General features: G+C 45.6%; 1 protein-coding gene across 2 annotated transcripts in view; it reads right to left on the bottom strand.

Moving 5' to 3' along the window:
* Positions 1-17,419, bottom strand: part of MKI67 (marker of proliferation Ki-67) — a 76,840-nt gene that overhangs the window by 18,842 nt on the left and 40,579 nt on the right. For both annotated transcript variants that reach the window (XM_069239720.1, XM_069239719.1), the window contains exons 14-15: positions 4,452-4,506; positions 3,927-4,220 (exon numbers count right to left, since the gene is read on the bottom strand). In XM_069239720.1, coding sequence (XP_069095821.1) covers positions 3,927-4,220; positions 4,452-4,506 — 349 coding nt within the window. The remainder of the gene's footprint in view (positions 1-3,926; positions 4,221-4,451; positions 4,507-17,419) is intronic.

Genomic DNA, 17,419 nt, shown 5'->3' with positions numbered 1-17,419 from the left:
CACAGTCAAACCAATCTCACGCCACCTTGCTTAAGGTAATGTCTGCAAGGACCTGGACAGACTGCGAATGGAACACCAGAATGGCTTGAAGGTCATGCAGATTGCCTTCTACTCATGTCGACCTCCATGGCCAAGACATCCCCACTCCAACCGATCAAGGAGAAATCGGTCACCACCGTGGCCAATGCGGGCTGCAAGCAAGATGCTGTATCAGTCTGCACTGCAAGTTCCAATTTGCCTGTGTGAAGATGTTAAAAAAAAAAAAAAAGGGAAGTCTTGGGCCCAATGAATTCAGAGGCTCTAACTTGCGTGAGGAAAATGGTGGATGCAGCAGGTCAGCAGCCCCTAGGTATACTTGGAGGGAGAGTATATCCAATTACCTTATGAGGGGTTACATAAGCTGGTGGTGAGATCTGGGTAAGGTGATGGAAACGCACAAGCCAAAAAGAAAGGAGATCAAAACTAGCTGAGGCTATTATACCCCCAAGGAGCCAGTCACCACAGAAGAATGCATCTCCCTCCCACCTCACCTTTTGCAAAGATAAGCACAACTAGGCATAGCAGTGAAAATCCAGGTTTGGTCAAATATCATGGGTATAGTGCACACCCTATTACTTATGCTCTTTGGCCTCCACACCATCTGTACTGGCTCAGCTTTAACCATTAACTGGCCATTATGCAGGCATCTGGCAGTATATTTGCTATCCATGAAAGCAGGTTGCTCTTCTCAGGGCAAAGCAGCAAAGTGTCATGCAGGGCCAGATACGCAAGCCTGTAGAGCAGAGGAATTAAAGTGGCCCAACGGTAGTGCCTGCACGAGTCACCTGGCATTTCGTAATTAAAAGGGTGGAAAAGATCAGGAGACCAAAAAGCGTCAGAGCAATCCTCCAAGACCCAGGATATCACACTCAGTTTGGATGAGTGACTCGCCTCAGTGAAATCAGTGCCAAGAATTGACTTAATGACTTTGCCATCATCCAATGAATCTAATTCCAAAATGTGCTTTTTGCAGAGTTCACTGATTTCTCCAGACGTAGTCCACGACCAACTGCAGTGATACCAACTTTAACAGCCAGATAAGAGCCTGAATAGAAATGCAGTAAATTAGAAGCGTTCCCGGCCGAGCTTTCAATGCAGGTGACACCTGTGGCACTGCAAGGTGGATATATGAAAGTATCCATCCTGCAAGTCTAGATACACTGTTCAGCCTCCCAGGTCCAGGGCCTATCAGCATTTATCTCCGTGCTCTTGCTCACAAAAGCTTCCCAATCAATGGCATGCATTTTTGTAGCCCAAGAGATCCCCCTGCAGCAGAAAGGCCAGATGCTCTACCAATTTTGTTGCTAGTGAGGGGGTAGACTGAAAGGAATCTTAATGTAGGACATGGCCCCTTTGAACAATCAAGAAGGCCCATCTACTGGACAGCATTGATTGCCAACCTAGGAGGAAATAATAAACGCTGCCTCTCACCATTAGGGCATGGGTCATTCAGGACAACCTAAAGAAGCTTTGCAAGATTATCTGCATGGGATTTTGAGACCTAGTGTACCAGTCATGTGCAGGGTCTGCTGGTGCCATGTCCGCTGACCCCAAAAGGCGTGGCACATGGCATATTACCACCTAGGCAAGCTGCCATTGTTTACAGGCTGTAACCGCTCCTAGAATGGTCCCTGCATTTGTTGAACTGATGGAGAAATAGTTACCCCAGGACTCAATAACCCACAAGGAACCATCTTTAAAACTTCTCAGCGTGGATTTAAACCTTTTCCATGAGTATGGACCAGCTAACAGGCATGTCCATCAGTGATTCTTCAAGGCTGCCTATCAGGCATGCCTTAGAAGAACCACTTGTGCCAACTACTCTGTCAAAGCATTCCATTGTGTCCACACCTTTGCAGATAACTCATTTGCCGAAATAATCAATCTTTTTGGGTTCTGTATCAGTAGGAACGGTCATAAAAGGTTTAAGACAGGGCAACTGGAATAATATGCTTAAGCGGCTGCAGCGATTTTCGCATAATTATATAGATTTGACACAATTCCCACATATTCCATCATCTGCCCCATAATCGGCAGTATTAACAAAAAAAAAAATTCTAGCTCAAGAGGTTAGAAAGTTACTTAAAATGCAGCAACATGTGTTGACGCGCAATCGAAGGCCCTTTAACATTACTGGTCAACTTTCTGGGGCTTATTGCTATATTTGGGTGTTGAGGGGCAGCCAATATCCAGATAGTGTCCCCAAGTCAAAATGATAAAATAATGAAGTAATACCATTACAAAATGTGCCGAATTAAGCTATTTAATTGGCCTCTTGCTACAATTTATTCAACCCCGACGTATAATTTGACCATCTCCTACCCAACAATTCCAGTGGCCCTGGCCTTATGGTTATGATTACTTAAAGCCTTCACAATTACACTTTAGGGTAGAATTCTTTATAAGCCCTCTGCGGCCAGCTGACTAATTAGCATACAAGAAAAATGTAGCCATTTAGAAGAGTCACTGATTGAAAGGAAGGGCGCCACTGTCAGAGAATCTCAGAACATGTGCCTTAGCCTCAAGGGAAGACCACTGCATTTCTAGTATTTCAACTGCCATCAGAACCACCACCAAAAATGAGGCACTCCTCTGTTGGTAGCCCATGTAGATAATCAAGCTCCGTTTCATAGGTGTGAAGCCCACTAGCCTTTTTTTAATGTCAAAGTATACAGCATAATCAGTACGAGGAAGAAAGTCATCATACTACTCATCATAAGCAGTATCCAATGGGGCTCCTTGTTCTAGTGTAGAATAACCTAGGAACCAGAAAGAACAAAAGCTTCAGGCAGAAGGAGCCTGGTTAGAATAAAGGAGCATGATAACTGAATGTGCTTTAGTAACTTTGTAGGGCGTCGAACAAGCTCCTGCTGCTGTCGGAGGCTGGACAATGGCACCGGTGAGGTGAAAGCCAGTATGGACCATGTGGCTGCCATCAAAGCTTGCAAGTGTGTCAGGAACAGCCCAGTGTTGTGCCCTAAGTGAGCATCACGGGAGCACTGATTGCAATCATACAATCGAGACCCTATGGGGCCTGAAAGCATACCAAAGTGAGCCAGAAACAGAATTGCACCATGGCCTCGTTGAAGGCCCAACATTTGCTGCAATGGTAGATGACAGCCCAGGGAACTATTGGCAAGTTTGGACCAGGAGAGATATAAATTCAATGAATTCTACATGTGCAATTTGCACATGGCCGTCCTTGGCCTTCTCTTTGGAAGGAGAGTGGCCAGAAGGGTTCAAGCCCGCTCTGCTTTTGGTGCAGAAGATTGGGGTTTGACTTACCCAAAGAGATCCATCAGAAAGTGAAGTGAAGTGTTTGTAGGATCGAATCACTACTTTGACTCGAGTTATTACTACTCCTGCTCCACGATGTACTGCTTCACCTCCCAGTTTCAGATTGCCTTGGGGCGCATTAGGGTGCACTGTCCACACAACTTGGGGAGTCATTACTGGTGCACGCCGGCCCCAAAGACTTTGTGGGGACCGTGACTGACAGACTTGCGGCGATTTTTGGCACAGCTTAATGCCTGTTTTTGTAGGGATTTACTCCCTAGCACACTGTTAGAAAAACAAATCTGAAGCTAGGCTAGACAATTGAGTAAAATTTCCAGATCCACATGGGTCGGTGTGAAAATGAAAGGAACTGAAATCAGTGCGTAGGGATGTCATTTATGCACTGCTCCAATCTAGAGGGATAGCGAAATCAGTCAGAACCAGCTGGGGGTGATATCCCAGTGATGAAGAATCTGCGACTAGAAGAATTCCTCAGCAACCTGTAACACTGATCTGCTCCCAGCAGTACTATTTAACACCGATATTCTGACCAAGCACTCCAAGCCTGTTGGGGAAATTACTATGTTAAAAACAGTTCCACATGGTCTCACCTTTATCTATGGAAGAAATGGGCTCCACAGATCCTCTGGGTAGCCTCCCTCTTCTCGTCGGTGTAGAGTCAATTTTATGAGTTAACAAAACGGACTTGTGTTCAGTTAGTGAAGTCCCAACATCCTCCATTTCAACAGGAAGCGATTTCTTGCTTGTCTGACTAGTTTCAAGCTTTCTTCTCAATCGCCCAGGGGTTTTGTCTTTATCTTCTGCGTTTAAGGTTTCTTTTCCTTCTTTTTCAGTCTTCTTTGTACTACTCAACATTTTGGACCGTGGATGCGGTAAGTCATTTTCTAAAATTAAAATTTCATTTGTGAGCACTAGAAAGTGTTTCATAAACAAAATGATACTTAAAAAAAAAAGTCACACTAACGGAAACAAAGCAATCGCACGTCTTGCTTGAACAGTGTGCCATCTATTCTCAGACTAGCTTATGTTTGCAGTTCAAACCTAAAACTAAAATTAGGGAAAGCGAACGAATATGATCCAGAAAATACATATACATGCACACGTCAAATAATTACCATCTGTCGATGCCCGAACAGTGGAACTTCCTGTTAAGTTCTTTGTGGGTTTCATCTATTAAGAACAAATGAAACAGTACGTTAAAAGCAAAAATATTTAACTTCAAATCGCTCCACACTTCGACAGAGATGGACGTTAATAAAAAGTGCTACGAATAGATGCCTGGCTTTTCTTTAACAGAGCTGATACTAAGAGCTTGGTTGCAGTGCAACAAGAGTGACCTTCAAAGCTCGGTAGTTCGCAAACTAGTATTAACAATGATTGCTGCATTCTGCATCTTGTTCACCACGATTTTTTTAATAAATTGAGGGGGGTCCTGCAGTTGAAACCATGCTGCAAGCTATATATTTGTTAATGTTTAAAAATGGTCTTGAAAATTTTTTTTTTTTTTAAAAGTGTAAGCAATCATGGCTTGCTCACTAGCGAGTTTTAAAAGGTCCCTAAAATTATTTGCTTTCTAACCACTATATTACCAGAAAATCTCGCAAAGCAAAAAAATTTAGTCACCAAGAAAAGACGCGCACAGCATATGGATCATTAACCAATATGCTTACAAAAAGGCACATAATGCCAGGTATAAGAAAGCACAACATACTGAGGATTGTAAAAGCCCAGTACCCTCAAAATTAAAAGCAGATATAAGGTAGGGAAAAGAACCAGGTCTCAGGACCCTAGAAAGTACCATGTACTGTCTCTCATTGAGAGAACGTTTCCCTACATCGCTGGGGAAGCCATCAGATATGAAAATCAAAAGGTTAGATACTGTAGGAAACTAGGTCACGAGAGGAGAGTGTACTTAATGACATACTCCTCATTAAGCAGGTTCGTGCGGAGTAGTCAAGAAACAGACATAAGATCAAATATGCGATATCCTACTGGAAGTACTTACATTGAAAATTTGGACCTCAGCGATGCTCCCCTTAAAAACCAACGGAAGATTTGCAAATAACTAGAGTGAGTGACGAATACAGTGTTCCCAATACGTCTCACTGTCAGCTGCACTTCTAAGGGCAGTGTAAGGAAATGCCTCCTTGGCATGGTTACCCCCTGACCTTTTGCCTTTGCTGATGCTATGTTTTGATTTGAAAGTGTGCTGAGGCCTGCTAACCAGGCCCCAGCACCAGTGTTCTTTCCCTAACCTGTACTTTTGTTTTCACAATTGGCACACCCTGGCATCCAGGTAAGTCCCTTGTAACTAGTACCCCTGGTACCAAAGGCCCTGATGCCAGGGAAGGTCTCTAAGGGCTGCAGCATATCTTGTGCCACCCTGGGGACCCCTCACTCAGCACAGACACTGCTTGCCAGCTTGTGTGTGCTGGTGAGGACAAAACGAGTAAGTCGACATGGCACTCCCCTCAGGGTGCCATGCCAACCTCACACTGCCTATGCAGTATAGATAAGTCACCCCTCTAGCAGGCCTTACAGCCCTAAGGCAGGGTGCACTATACCATAGGTGAGGGCACCAGTGCATGAGCACTGGGCCCCTACAGTGTCTAAGCATAACCTTAGACATTGTAAGTGCAGGGTAGCCATAAGAGTATATGGTCTGGGAGTCTGTCAAACACGAACTCCACAGCACCATAATGGCTACACTGAAAACTGGGATGTTTGGTGTTAAACTTCTCAGCACAATAAATGCACACTGATGCCAGTGTACATTTTATTGTAACATACACCCCAGAGGGCACCTTAGAGGTGCCCCCTGAAACCTTAACCAACTACCCGTATAGGCTGACTGGTTCTAGCAGCCTGCCACACTCGACATGTTGCTGGCCACATGGGGAGAGTGCCTTTGTCACTCTGTGGCTAGTAACAAAGCCTGCACTGGGTGGAGATGCTTATCACCTCCCCCTTGCAGGAGCTGTAACACCGGCCGGTGAGCCTCAAAGGCTCACCCCCTTTGTTACAGCACCACAGGGCATTCCAGCTAGTGGAGTTGCCCGCCCCCTCTGGCCACGGCCCCAGCTTTTGGCAGCAAGGCCGGAGGAGATAATGAGAAAAACAAGGAGTCACTGGCCAGTCAGGACAGCCCCTGAGGCAACCTGAGCTGAAGTGACTGACTTTTAGGAATCCTCCATCTTGCAGATGGAGGATCCCCCCAATAGGGATAGGAATGTGACCCCCCTCCCCTTAGCCACCCTCCGGGCTAGTAGCCATTGGCTACTGCCCTCCCTGACCTAAACACACCCCTAAATTCTGTATTTAGGGGCTCCCCTGAACCTAGGAACTAAGATTCCTGCAACCTAAGAAGAAGAGGACTGCTGAGCTGAAAAACCCTGCAGAGAAGATGGACACCAACTGCTTTGGCCCAGCTCTACCGGCCTGTCTCCCCACTTCAAAAAGACACTGCTCCAGCGACGCTTTCCCCAGGACCAGTGACCTCCGAATCCTCAGAGGACTGCCCTGCTCTAGAAGGACCAAGAAACTCCCGAGGACAGCGGCTCTGTTCATCCAAGACTGCAACTTTGTTCCCAAAGAAGCAACTTCAAGACAACTGCGTTTCCCGCCAGAAGCGTGAGACTTGCTACTCTGCACCCGACGCCCCCGGCTCGACTTGTGGAGAAACAACACTTCAGGGAGGACTCCCGGCGACTACGAGACTGAGTAGCCAGAGTTGCCCCCACAGCGACGCCTGCAGAGGGAATCCCGAGGCTCCCCCTGACCGTGACTGCTGACTCCCAGATCCAGACGCCTGGTAAAGACTCTGCACCCGCAGCCCCCAGGACCTGAAGGATTGGAACTCCAGTGCAGGAGTGACCCCCAGGAGGCCCTCTCCCTTGCCCAGGTGGTGGCTACCCCGGGTAGCCCCCCCCCCCTGCCTGCATCGCTGAAGAGACCCCTTGGTCTACCATTGATTTACATTGGAAACCCGACGTGTTTGCACACTGCACCCGGCCGCCCCCATGCTGCTGAGGGTGTACTCTGTGCTAACTTGTGTCCCCCCCGGTGTCCTACAAAACCCCCCTGGTCTGCCCTCCGAAGACGCGGGTACTTACCTGCTGGCAGACTGGAACCGGGGCACCCCCTTCTCCATTGAAGCCTATGCGTTTTGGGCACCAGTTTGTACTCTGCATCTGACCGGCCCTGAGCTGCTGGTGTGGTAACTTTGGGGTTGCTCTGAACCCCCAACGGTGAGCTACCTTGGACCCAAACTTGAACCCCGTAGGTGGTTTACTTCCCTACAAAAACTAACAAATACTTACCTCCCCCAGGAACTGTTGAAAATTGCAGTGTCTAGTTTTAAAATAGCTATATGTGATTTATTTGAAAATTATATATGCTATTGTGATTATTCAAAGTTCCTAAAGTACTTACCTGCAACACATTCATTCAAATTATTACATGTAAAATTTTAACCTGTGGTTCTTAAAATAAACTAAGAAATGAAAATGTCACTTACCCAGTTTACATCTGTTCGTGGCATCAGTCGCTGTAGATTCGCATGTTTTGCATAGCTCGCCATCTGGTGTTGGGTCGAGTGTTACAAGTTGTTTTTCTTCGAAGAAGTCTTTCGAGTCACGGGACCGAGTGACTCCTCCTTTTGTCTCCATTGCGCATGGGCGTCGACTCCATCTTCGATTGTTTTTCCCCGCAGAGGGTGAGGTAGGAGTTGTATTGTAGTAATAGTGGCCATGCAATGGAGTGACTAACTATGTACCTATTTAAGGTTAAAATAATATATATACAAATAGTTGAAGGTACCTTCCAAACTGCTACAGGCTCCCGGGGAGGTGGGTGGGCACATGCGAATCTACAGCGACTGATGCCACGAACAGATGTACACTGGGTAAGTGACATTTTCAGTTCGATGGCATCTGTCGCTGTAGATACGCATGTTTTGCATAGACTAGTAAGCAGTTATCTCCCCAAAGCGGTGGCTCAGCAAGTAGGAGTGGGAGTAGTCTGAAACAATGTTCTTAATATGGCTTGACCTACTGTGGCTTGTTGTGCGGATAACACGTCTACACAGTAGTGCTTGGTGAATGTGTGAGGCGTAGACCATGTGGCTGCCTTACATATTTCTTGCATTGGGATGTTTCCTAGAAAGGCCATGGTAGCACCTTTCTTTCTGGTTGAGTGTGCCCTTGGTGTAATGGGCAGTTGTCGTTTAGCTTTAAGGTAGCAGATTTGGATGCATTTAACTATCCATCTGGCTATACCTTGTTTTGATATTGGGTTTCCTGCATGAGGTTTTTGGAATGCAATAAATAGCTGTTTAGTTTTCCTGATGCTCTTTGTTCTGTCAATGTAATACATTAATGCTCTTTTGACATCTAAAGTATGTAGTGCCCTCTCAGCTACGGAATCTGGCTGTGGGAAGAACACTGGAAGTTCCACTGTTTGATTTAGATGGAACGGTGAAATAACTTTTGGTAGAAATTTAGGATTAGTCCTTAGGACGACCTTATTTTTGTGTAGTTGTATAAAAGGTTCTTGTATTGTAAACGCCTGAATCTCGCTTACTCTTCTTAGAGAGGTAATGGCGATGAGAAATGCAACCTTCCATGTTAGGAACTGTATTTCGCAGGAGTGCATGGGTTCAAAAGGTGGACCCATAAGTCTAGTTAAGACAACATTTAGGTTCCATGAAGGAACAGGTGGTGTTCTTGGTGGAATAATTCTTTTAAGGCCCTCCATGAATGCTTTAATGACTGGTATCCTATATAGGGAAGTTGAATAGGTAGGCTGCAGGTATGCAGATATTGCTGCAAGGTGTATTTTAATGGAAGAGAAAGCTAGGTTAGATTTTTGTAAGTGAAGCAAGTAACCCACTACATGTTTTTGGGTTGCGTGTAACGGTTGGATTTGATTAATATGGCAGTAGCAAACAAACCTCTTCCATTTACTGGCATAGCAGTGCCTGGTGGATGGCCTTCTGGCTTGCTTTATGACTTCTATACATTCTTGGGTAAGTTGTAAGTGTCCGAATTCTAGGATTTCAGGAGCCAGATTGCTAGATTCAGCGATGCTGGATCTGGGGGTCTGATCTTTTGGTTGTGTTGTGTTAACAGATCCGGCCTGTTGGGCAGTTTGATGTGGGGTACTACTGATAGGTCTAGCAGCGTTGTGTACCAGGGTTGCCTTGCCCAAGTTGGTGCTATTAATATGAGTTTGAGTTTGTTTTGACCGAGTTTGTTTACCAGATAAGGAAGGAGAGGGAGAGGAGGAAAAGCGTAGGCAAATATCCCTGACCAGTTCATCCATAGGGCATTGCCGTGGGACTGCCTGTTTGGGTATCTGGATGCGAAGTTTTGGCATTTTGCGTTCTCTTTTGTCGCAAACAAGTCTATTTGAGGTGTTCCCCAGAGCGTGAAGTAAGTGTTCAGAATTTGGGGGTGAATTTCCCATTCGTGGACCTGTTGGTGATCGAGAGAGATTGTCTGCGAGTTGATTCTGAATCCCTGGGATAAATTGTGCTATTAGGCAAATTTTGTTGTGAATTGCCCAACGCCATATCTTTTGTGCCAGCAGGCTCAATTGCGTTGAGTGCGTTCCCCCTTGTTTGTTTAGATAATACATTGTTGTCATGTCTGTTTTGACGAGAATGTATTTGTGAACTATTATTGGTTGAAAAGCCTTTAGTGCTTGAAAAACTGCTAGCAGTTCTAGGTGATTTATATGCAGTTTTGTTTGATGTACGTTCCATTGTCCTTGTATGCTGTGTTGATCGAGGTGTGCTCCCCACCCTGTCATGGAAGCATCTGTTATTACGTATTGTGGCACTGGGTCTTGGAAAGGCCGCCCTTTGTTTAAATTTATATTGTTCCACCATAGAAGCGAGAGGTAAGTTTGGCAGTCTATTAACATCAGATCTATAAGGTGACCCTGTGCTTGTGACCACTGATGCTAGGCACTGTTGTAAGGGCCTCATGTGCAGTCTTGCGTTTGGGACAATGGCTATGCATGAAGACATCATGCCTAGGAGTTGTAATATCTTTGCTTGTATTCTTTGTGTTGGATACATGCGTTGTATGATGTTGAAATTTTGAATTCTTTGTGGACTTGGAGTGGCTACTCCTATTGTTGTGTTTATTATGGCTCCTAGGTATTGTTGTACCTTGCATGGCAGAATGTTGGATTTTGCGAAGTTGACTGTGAACCCTAGTTTGTAGAGGGCTTGTATGATTTGATTTGTGTGGTGTGAGCACGTTATTAACGAATGGGTCTTGATTAGCCAGTCGTCTAGATACGGGAATACATGTATTTGCTGCCTTCTGATGTGTGCAGCGACTACTGCTAGACATTTGGTAAAGACTCTTGGTGCGGTTGTTAAACCGAAAGGCAGTACCTTGAATTGGTAGTGTATTCCTTTGAATACAAACCTTAGGTATTTCCTGTGCGATGGATGTATTGGTATATGGAAATACGCGTCTTTGAGGTCTAATGTTGTCATGTAGTCGTGTAGTTTCAGCAATGGTAACACTTCTTGTAGTGTGACCATGTGAAAGTGGTCTGATTTGATGTATGTGTTTAGTATTCTTAGGTCTAGGATTGGTCTTAGCGTTTTGTCCTTCTTTGGTATTAAGAAGTACAGTGAATAAACTCCTGTGTTTATTTGTGTGTTTGGTACTAACTCGATTGCATTCTTTTGCAATAGTGCTTGAACTTCTATCTCCAGGAGCTCGGAATGTTTTGATAAATTTTGTGCTCTCGGTGGTATGTTTGGAGGGAATTGTAGAAATTCTATGCAATAACCATTTTGGATAATTGCTAGAACCCAAGTGTCTGTAGTGATTTCCTCCCATGCTTTGTAATAATGACCTATTCTTCCCCCCACTGGTGTTGTGTGGAGGGGGTGAGTGACATGTGAGTCACTGCTTAGTTGTAGGGGTTTTGGGGCTTTGAAATTTTCCCCTATTCCTAGGGAATTGCCCTCCTCTATATTGGCCCCGAAAGCCTACCCTGTACTGTCCCTGGTAACTGGATGTTGTTGCCTGTGAGATACTGGCTTGTGTGGCCTGACCCCGAAACCCCCCTCTAAAGGGTGTTTTGCGGAAGGTGCTGTAATTTCCTCTGCTCTGCGGGGAGTAGAGTGCGCCCATGGCTTTAGCAGTGTCCGTGTCTTTTTTAAGTTTCTCAATCGCCGTGTCCACTTCTGGACCGAACAGTTCTTTTTCGTTGAATGGCATATTGAGAACTGCCTGCTGAATCTCTGGTTTAAACCCAGACGTTCGTAGCCATGCATGCCTTCTGATGGTCACAGATGTATTTATTGTTCTTGCAGCTGTGTCTGCTGCATCCATGGAGGAGCGTATCTGGTTGTTTGAAATGTTCTGTCCTTCCTCAACCACTTGCTTTGCCCGCTTTTGTAGGTCTTTGGGTAGATGTTCAATGAGATGTTGCATCTCATCCCAATGGGCTCTGTCATAGCGCGCAAGTAGTGCCTGAGAGTTAGCAATGCGCCACTGGTTTGCAGCTTGTGCTGCGACTCTCTTTCCAGCTGCATCGAACTTGCGGCTTTCCTTATCTGGGGGTGGTGCATCCCCAGATGTGTGGGAGTTGGCCCTTTTCCTAGCTGCTCCTACAACGACAGAATCTGGTGGCAGCTGTGTAGTGATGAAAATAGGGTCTGTAGGAGGCGCTTTATACTTTTTTTCCACCCTTGGTGTGATTGCCCTACTTTTGACCGGCTCCTTAAAGATGTCTTTGGCGTGCCGAAGCATACCAGGGAGCATAGGCAGGCTTTGGTAGGAGCTGTGGGTGGCAGAGAGGGTCTTGAATAGAAAGTCATCCTCGACTTGTTCTGAGTGGAGGCTTACATTGTGGAATTGTGCTGCTCTAGCCACCACCTGAGAATATGCAGTACTGTCTTCTGGTGGTGATGGCTTTGTAGGGTATGCCTCCGGACTGTTATCTGACACAGGGGCGTCGTATAAGTCCCATGCGTCCTGATCCTGGTCACCTTGGCTCATGGTGGTGTGAGCCGGGGAATGTGATGGAGTTTGTGCTGGTGAGACGTGAATTATAGGTGGAGGAGAGGGTGGCGGAGTAACCTTTTTCACCATTTGTTTGTGGTGTTTGGTCAGTTTGAAATTCCAGTCTTCTCTTTCTCCTAATAGGGGGAAGGGTGCTGATCTTTCCTGTCCCCTGCTGTATAATGAAAATGTCACTTACCCAGTGTACATCTGTTCGTGGCATCAGTCGCAGTAGATTCGCATGTTCTGCAATAGCTCGCCATCTGGTGTTGGGCCGGAGTGTTACAAGTTGTTTTTCTTCGAAGAAGTCTTTCGAGTCACGGGACCGAGTGACTCCTCCTTTTGTCTCCATTGCGCATGGGCGTCGACTCCATCTTCGATTGTTTTTCCCCGCAGAGGGTGAGGTAGGAGTTGAATTGTAGTAATAGTGCCCATGCAATGGAGTGACTAAGTATGCACCTATTTAAGGTTGAGATGATACATATATAAATAATTGAAGGTAACTTCCAAACTGCTACAGGCTCCCGGGGAGGCGGGTGGGCACATGCGAATCTACTGCGACTGATGCCACGAACAGATGTACACTGGGTAAGTGACATTTTCAGTTCGATGGCATCTGTCGCTGTAGATACGCATGTTCTGCATAGACTAGTAAGCAGTTATTTCCCCAAAAGCGGTGGATCAGCCTGTAGGAGTGGAAGTAGTTTGAAATAATGTCCTTAATACGGCTTGACCTACTGTGGCTTGTTGTGCGGATAACACGTCTACACAGTAGTGCTTGGTGAATGTGTGAGGCGTAGACCATGTGGCTGCCTTACATATTTCTTGCATTGGGATGTTTCCTAGAAAGGCCATGGTAGCACCTTTCTTTCTGGTTGAGTGTGCCCTTGGTGTAATGGGCAGCTGTCGTTTAGCTTTAAGGTAGCAGATTTGGATGCATTTAACTATCCATCTGGCTATACCTTGTTTTGAAATTGGGTTTCCTGCATGAGGTTTTTGAAATGCAATAAAGAGTTGTTTAGTCTTTCTGATGTTCTTTGTTCTGTCAATGTAATACATCAATGCTCTTTTGACATCTAATGTATGTAGTGCCCTTTCAGCTACGGTATCTGGCTGTGGAAAGAACACTGGAAGTTCCACTGTTTGATTTAGATGGAACGGTGAAATAACCTTTGGCAAAAATTTAGGATTGGTCCTTAGGACGACTTTATTTTTGTGTAGTTGTATAAAAGGTTCCTGTATAGTAAACGCCTGCATCTCGCTTACTCTTCTCAGGGAAGTAATGGCGATGAGAAATGCCACCTTCCAGGTTAGGAACTGTATGTCGCAGGAGTGCATGGGTTCAAAAGGTGGACCCATAAGTCTAGTTAGGACAACATTTAGGTTCCATGAAGGAACAGGTAGTGTTCTTGGTGGTATAATTCTCCTAAGGCCCTCCATGAATGCTTTAATGACTGGTATTCTATATAGGGAAGTTGAATAGGTAGTCTGCAGGTATGCAGATATTGCTGCAAGGTGAATCTTAATGGAAGAGAAAGCTAGGTTAGATTTTTGTAAGTGAAGCAAGTAACCCACTACATGTTCTGGAGTTGTGTGTAATGGTTGTATTTGATTAGTATGGCAGTAGCAAACAAACCTCTTCCATTTACTTGCATAGCAGTGCCTGGTGGATGGCCTTCTTGCTTGTTTTATGACTTCCATACATTCTTGGGTAAGTTGTAAGTGCCCGAATTCTAGGATTTCAGGAGCCAGATTGCTAGATTCAGCGATGCTGGATCTGGGTGTCTGATCTTTTGGTTGTGCTGTGTCAACAGATTTGGCCTGTTGGGCAATTTGATGCAGGGTACCACTGATAGGTCTAGCAGCGTTGTGTACCAGGGTTGCCTTGCCCAAGTTGGTGCTATCAATATGAGTTTGAGTTTGCTTTGACTGAGTTTGTTTACCAGGTAAGGAAGGAGAGGGAGAGGAGGAAAAGCGTAAGCAAATATCCCTGACCAGTTCATCCATAGGGCATTGCCTTGGGATTGTTTGTGTGGGTACCTGGATGCGAAGTTTTGGCATTTTGCGTTCTCCCTTGTCGCAAACAAGTCTATCTGAGGTGTTCCCCAGAGTTTGAAATAAGTGTTCAGAATTTGGGGGTGAATTTCCCATTCGTGGACCTGTTGGTGATCTCGAGAGAGATTGTCTGCGAGTTGATTTTGTATCCCTGGTATAAACTCTGCAATTAGGCGAATTTGGTTGTGAATTGCCCAATGCCAATTTTTTTGTGCTAGCAGGCTTAACTGCGTGGAGTGCGTCCCTCCCTGCTTGTTTAGATAATACATTGTTGTCATGTTGTCTGTTTTGACGAGAATGTATTTGTGAACTATTATTGGTTGGAAAGCTTTTAGTGCTTGAAAAACTGCTAGAAGTTCTAGGTGATTGATATGCAGTTTTGTTTGATGTACGTTCCATTGTCCTTGTATGCTGTGTTGATCGAGGTGTGCTCCCCACCCTGTCATGGAAGCATCTGTTGTTATTACGTATTGTGGCACTGGGTCTTGGAAAGGCCGCCCCTTGTTTAAATTTATGTTGTTCCACCACAGAAGCGAGAGGTAAGTTTGGCGGTCTATTAACACCAGATCTAGAAGGTGACCCTGTGCTTGAGACCACTGTGATGCTAGGCATTGTTGTAAGGGCCTCATGTGCAGTCTTGCGTTTGGGACAATGGCTATGCATGATGACATCATGCCTAGGAGTTGTAATACCATCTTTGCCTGTATCTTTTGTGTTGGATACATGCGTTGTATGATGGTGTTGAAATTTTGAATTCTTTGTGGACTTGGAGTGGCTACTCCCTTTGATGTGTCTATTATGGCTCCCAGGTATTGTTGTACCTTGCGTGGCAGAATTTTGGATTTTGTGAAATTGACGGTGAACCCGAGTTTGAAGAGGGTTTGTATGATCTGATTTGTGTGATTTGAGCACTGTATGAACGAATGGGCCTTGATTAGCCAGTCGTCCAAATATGGGAACACATGTATTTGCAGCCTTCTTATGTGTGCAGCGACTACCGCTAGACATTTGGTAAAGACTCTTGGTGCGGTTGTTAATCCGAAAGGCAGTACCTTGAATTGGTAATGTATTCCTTTGAATACAAACCTTAGGTATTTCCTGTGCGATGGGTGTATTGGTATATGGAAATAAGCATCCTTGAGGTCTAAAGTTGCCATGTAGTCGTGTAGTTTTAGCAATGGCAATACTTCTTGTAGTGTGACCATGTGGAAGTGGTCTGATTTGATGAAAGTGTTCACTACTCTGAGGTCTAGGATTGGTCTCAGCGTTTTGTCCTTCTTTGGTATCAGAAAGTACAGTGAGTAAACTCCTGTGTTTATTTGTGTGTTTGGCACTAATTCGATTGCATTCTTTTGCAATAGTGCCTGCACTTCTATCTCCAGGAGATTGGAATGGTGTGTTGTTAAATTTTGTGCTTTTGGTGGTATGTTTGGAGGGAATTGTAGAAATTCTATGCAATAACCATGTTGGATAATTGCTAGAACCCAAGTGTCTGTAGTGATTTCCTCCCATGCTTTGTAATAATGACCTATTCTTCCCCCCACTGGTGTTGTGTGGAGGGGGTGAGTGACATGTGAGTCATTGTTTAGTAGTAAGGGTTTTGGGGCTTTGAAATCTCCCTCTATTTCTAGGGAATTGCCCTCCTCTATATTGTCCCCGAAAACCTCCTCTATACTGTCCCTGGTAAGTGGACGGTGTTGCTTGTGAGGTGCTGGCTTGTGTGCTTTGACCCCGAAACCCCCCTCGAAAGGGCGTTTTACGGAATGTGCTGTAATTCCCTCTGCTCTGCGGTGAGTAGAGTGCGCCCATGGCTTTGGCAGTGTCCGTATCTTTTTTGAGTTTCTCAATCGCTGTGTCCACTTCTGGACCGAACAGTTCTTTTTCATTAAAAGGCATATTGAGAACTGCTTGTTGAATCTCTGGTTTAAATCCAGACGTTCGGAGCCATGCATGCCTTCTGATAGTTACAGATGTATTAATTGTCCGTGCAGCTGTATCTGCAGCGTCCATGGAGGAACGTATCTGGTTGTTGGAGATGGTCTGTCCCTCCTCAACCACTTGTTTTGCCCTATTTTGGAAGTCCTTGGGCAGATGTTCAATGAGATGTTGCATCTCGTCCCAGTGGGCTCTGTCATAGCGCGCAAGTAGTGCCTGGGAGTTCGCGATGCGCCACTGGTTTGCAGCTTGTGCTGCGACTCTCTTACCAGCTGCATCGAACTTGCGGCTTTGTTTATCTGGGGGTGGTGCATCTCCAGATGTGTGAGAGTTGGCCCTTTTCCTAGCTGCTCCTACAACAACAGAGTCTGGTGGCAGCTGTGTAGTGATGAAAACCGGGTCCGTAGGAGGCGGCTTATACTTTTTTTCCACCCTTGGTGTGATTGCCCTACTTTTGACCGGCTCCTTAAATATGTCTTTTGCGTGCCGGAGCATACCAGGGAGCATAGGCAGGCTTTGGTAGGAGCTGTGGGTGGAGGAGAGTGTGTTGAACAAGAAATCATCCTCGACCTGTTCTGAGTGGAGGCTTACGTTATGAAATTGTGCTGCTCTAGCCACCACCTGAGAGTACGCGGTGCTGTCTTCTGGTGGAGATGGCTTTGTAGGGTATGCCTCCGGGCTGTTATCTGACACTGGGGCGTCGTATAGGTCCCATGCGTCCTGATCTTGGTCACCCTGGCTCATGGTGGTGTGAGCTGGGGAGTGAGATGGAGTTTGTGCTGGTGAAACGTTAATCACGGGCGGAGGAGAGGGTGGTGGTGTAACTCTTTTCACCACTTTTGGTTGTGGTGCTTGTTCCGTCTGGAACTCCAACCTTCTCTTTCTCCTAATGGGGGGAAGGGTGCTTATTTTTCCTGTCCCCTGCTGAATGAAGATACGCTTTTGCGTATGGTCCACATCAGTTGCTTGTAGCTCTTCCTCAAACCTATGCTTTTGCATTTGGGAGGTTAGCGAGTGCTCTTCTGTATAAGAGCCTGAAGCTGGGTCGCTTGCAGTTTGTT

The sequence above is a fragment of the Pleurodeles waltl genome, chromosome 6 (genome assembly GCF_031143425.1).
Source record: "Pleurodeles waltl isolate 20211129_DDA chromosome 6, aPleWal1.hap1.20221129, whole genome shotgun sequence".
NCBI classification, from domain to species: Eukaryota; Metazoa; Chordata; class Amphibia; order Caudata; family Salamandridae; genus Pleurodeles; species Pleurodeles waltl.
Note: the sequence above shows the minus strand (reverse complement) of the source record. Positions and strands in the feature narration are given on the sequence as shown.